Source organism: Austrofundulus limnaeus, unplaced genomic scaffold (assembly GCF_001266775.1).
Source record: "Austrofundulus limnaeus strain Quisiro unplaced genomic scaffold, Austrofundulus_limnaeus-1.0 Scaffold1, whole genome shotgun sequence".
In the NCBI taxonomy this organism is placed as follows: Eukaryota; Metazoa; Chordata; class Actinopteri; order Cyprinodontiformes; family Rivulidae; genus Austrofundulus; species Austrofundulus limnaeus.
The window spans coordinates 7,957,256-7,960,181 of NW_013952403.1; the positions used below are offsets into that span (position 1 = coordinate 7,957,256).

Genomic DNA, 2,926 nt, shown 5'->3' on the forward strand with positions numbered 1-2,926 from the left:
GTGTGTGTGTGTGTGTGTGTGTGATCTAGTTGGCAGTGATATTCAACATGTTGTATTTTTTTGGCCTGATATCACAGCGGGTGTGGCGTCCACCTGAGAACAAACAAGCTTGCAGCCTGTTGAATGTGACATGCAGCTAATCAGAAAGTGATGTGACGTAAACACGGAGGGGATTATAAAATATAAAATATAGAAGACATAAAACACTATCATGACTCACCAGAAAGTCCGCTGGATGTTTGAATTGTTTTTTTTTTTCTCTGTTAAAAATTGTTCACAAATGATCAAAATTACTTTTTTCTCATTTCAAATATTTATTTACTCTGAACACACGTCTGATCTCTGGAGGTCACGTAAGATTTTTCCTCTGACATCTGAATTCTTGCAAGTTTTCAAGAAGTCTGGTGTGATTTCACATCTGACATCTAACTGTTTATGAATGAAATCTGTCCACATGTGGTGTGTTGTCTCTTGCTGTACGTCACACACTGTAGGACCAAACCTGGTATGATTTTTTATCCTCACGTGTGTTGTCTCAGTCTTTGAGAATCGGCTGACAAATTTTTAAATCTTGCCGTTTGACCCAGCCTTTAGAAAAGAGATGTTTGAAACTGTATTTGAAGCAGTACCATTAAAATACTATTGAAAGTTTCTGCCCCAGTGTGTGTTTTACCTTCACTGCACAACCGGAATGCCCCCTTGGACTATTTAGACTGATGTTTCTAACCTGGAGACAGCAGAGTTTGTTATTCTGAGTTTGTCAGATGATATTTAATCTTAATGTTTCCATTTCATTTATATTAAGGAGACTGTTAAAGAGACAACTTATTCAGCTGTGATCATCTCATGTGTCTCAGGTAGGAGCTGACATCTGTGGATTCTTCCAAAACTCAAATGAAGAGTTGTGTCGYCGCTGGATGCAGGTGGGCGCCTTCTATCCCTACAGCAGAAACCACAATGCTCTGGGCTTTGAGGTACTGTAACACCATTTTATTCTACTGTTGTTATAGAAGACTGAAATGTTTCRAAAGGTTTATTTGTTCAGTTTTAGTGCTCTGAGGTAAACCCTTTTTATAACAGTGCTATAAACCAGGAGTGGTAAACTTTGCTTTATTAGAAGATGTCATCCCACCAACACTGAAACTGTTTCTTTATGAAACCCAAGCTGTGAAAACTCGCATTTTAAGTTTAAAACTATAAATATAAACTGTTAAAAACTACAGCTACTTCAGGGACTGAAGTGTTTGAGTGTAAATTCACGTTGTGCCAAAGCAATGTGTCTTTCTGTTTTATTTATGAGTGATATTTGTTCTCTAATAAAATAAAGACTTTTTCTTCTTTGCCATCTTCTCTCATCTATTTTCTCTGTTTCCAGCCTCAGGATCCAGCTGCGTACGGCGCTGACTCACTGCTGGTGAAGAGCTCCAAACATTACCTTACAATACGTTACACCCTCCTGCCTTACCTCTACACACTCTTCTACAAAGCTCACACTGCAGGAGAGACTGTTGTACGTCCTGTTTTACATGAGTAAGTCATTTTTTATATAGTGTTGAGCTCTTATGTTACAGGAGTACTTTTTTTAAAAATATGTGCTGAAGAAAACTGCATTTAAAGAAAATAAATTAAGTGCCTCACATATTTGTCATTATAATAAGGTTTCATCCTTTTTTATTCACCAAAAGGCTTTTTCTAAAACATTTTGAACTTGACAAATGATTTTATTTTCTTACAAATCCTCTCTGGAGAATGTCTTTCTGCAAAGTTTATAGCTTCTGAGCTTCTAGAAAAATTCCTGGAAAGTTCCAGTATGTAACATATAGTTTGTGTTATAAAGGCTGCTAAAAACTGTCACTTTGGAAAAGTTTTCAAAGTTGAAACAAAACTCTAATTACAAAGGCACCTAAAAACACTGTTAAAATATCAAATCCAATGTGTAAAATATTTAATTGGGGAAGTTACAATTATTGTTTCTGCAAATCAAATCAAAGTGAGCCTGTTCATCATCTGAGAAAAGTGAACCTACAAGAATTGAGCATTTCTGGCAAATATTTGCTTTAAAAACATCCAAGCACCACTACAGATTCTGTTGTTAAAGTTAGTCCCAATAAATCAAACACACTACTCTGCACTCAAAAATAACCACAAGCAATTCATCTGAACCTTTAAGTCACTGCATGTCAGCATGATAAAGTCATGTGATAGTAAGAGGACTCAAACACAAGAGAACTTAGTGAACAAGAAAGGAATTTAATGAAAAAACAAAAGAAGCTGRTGAAACGAAAATGATGGAGCTGAGAAAGAACTAAGACCAGAAACAGTGGATGCTAGAAAAACAGAAGAAAACAGTAAACTGAGATGGGAGAAGGGATGACTGAGCGCAGCTGGAACTAATGAGCAGATTAAGAACAGGTGTGCAGGATTAACTGCAGTAATGGATTATGTAAAAGTTTATGCAGATGCATCCCAGAATCAATCAGGTGATACAGGGGTAGCAGTCATGTTCCAGAATTTAAAATTCAAACAGGGAAGAAGCTGAATGAAGGGTTATCTGTTTACACAGCAGAAAGGGTTGCAATAATGTTGGCAATGGAATGGATTGAAGAAGTAAGACCTTTAAGAGCCGTCATATGCTCTGATTCAAGCTCATCTTTAATAAGTATACAAAGAAATCACTCAGAAAGTCGTCCAGATATTTTAATGGACATACAGCAAATACTACATCGGATACAGATGATGGGGTTAATTCTTGTGTTTTTATGGGTACCTGCACATATAGGGGTGAAAGGAAATGAAATGGCAGACAAGAAGGCCAAAGTTCCTGCAAGGTAGAAAGAAGTTAATATAAGAGTTTCATTCAGTAAGTCAGAGACTAAAAGCATTGTTAAAAGAAAAAATAGAGAAAAATGGCAGAAGAAGTGGGAAG

The 2,926-nt window shown here is 36.5% G+C and overlaps 1 protein-coding gene across 1 annotated transcript in view; it reads left to right on the forward strand.

Annotated features, from left to right (window-relative positions):
* Positions 1 to 2,926, forward strand: part of LOC106517352 (maltase-glucoamylase, intestinal) — a 27,418-nt gene that overhangs the window by 9,434 nt on the left and 15,058 nt on the right. Inside the window, exons 16-17 of the mRNA XM_014008136.1 lie at positions 858 to 974; positions 1,376 to 1,530. Coding sequence (XP_013863590.1) covers positions 858 to 974; positions 1,376 to 1,530 — 272 coding nt within the window. The remainder of the gene's footprint in view (positions 1 to 857; positions 975 to 1,375; positions 1,531 to 2,926) is intronic.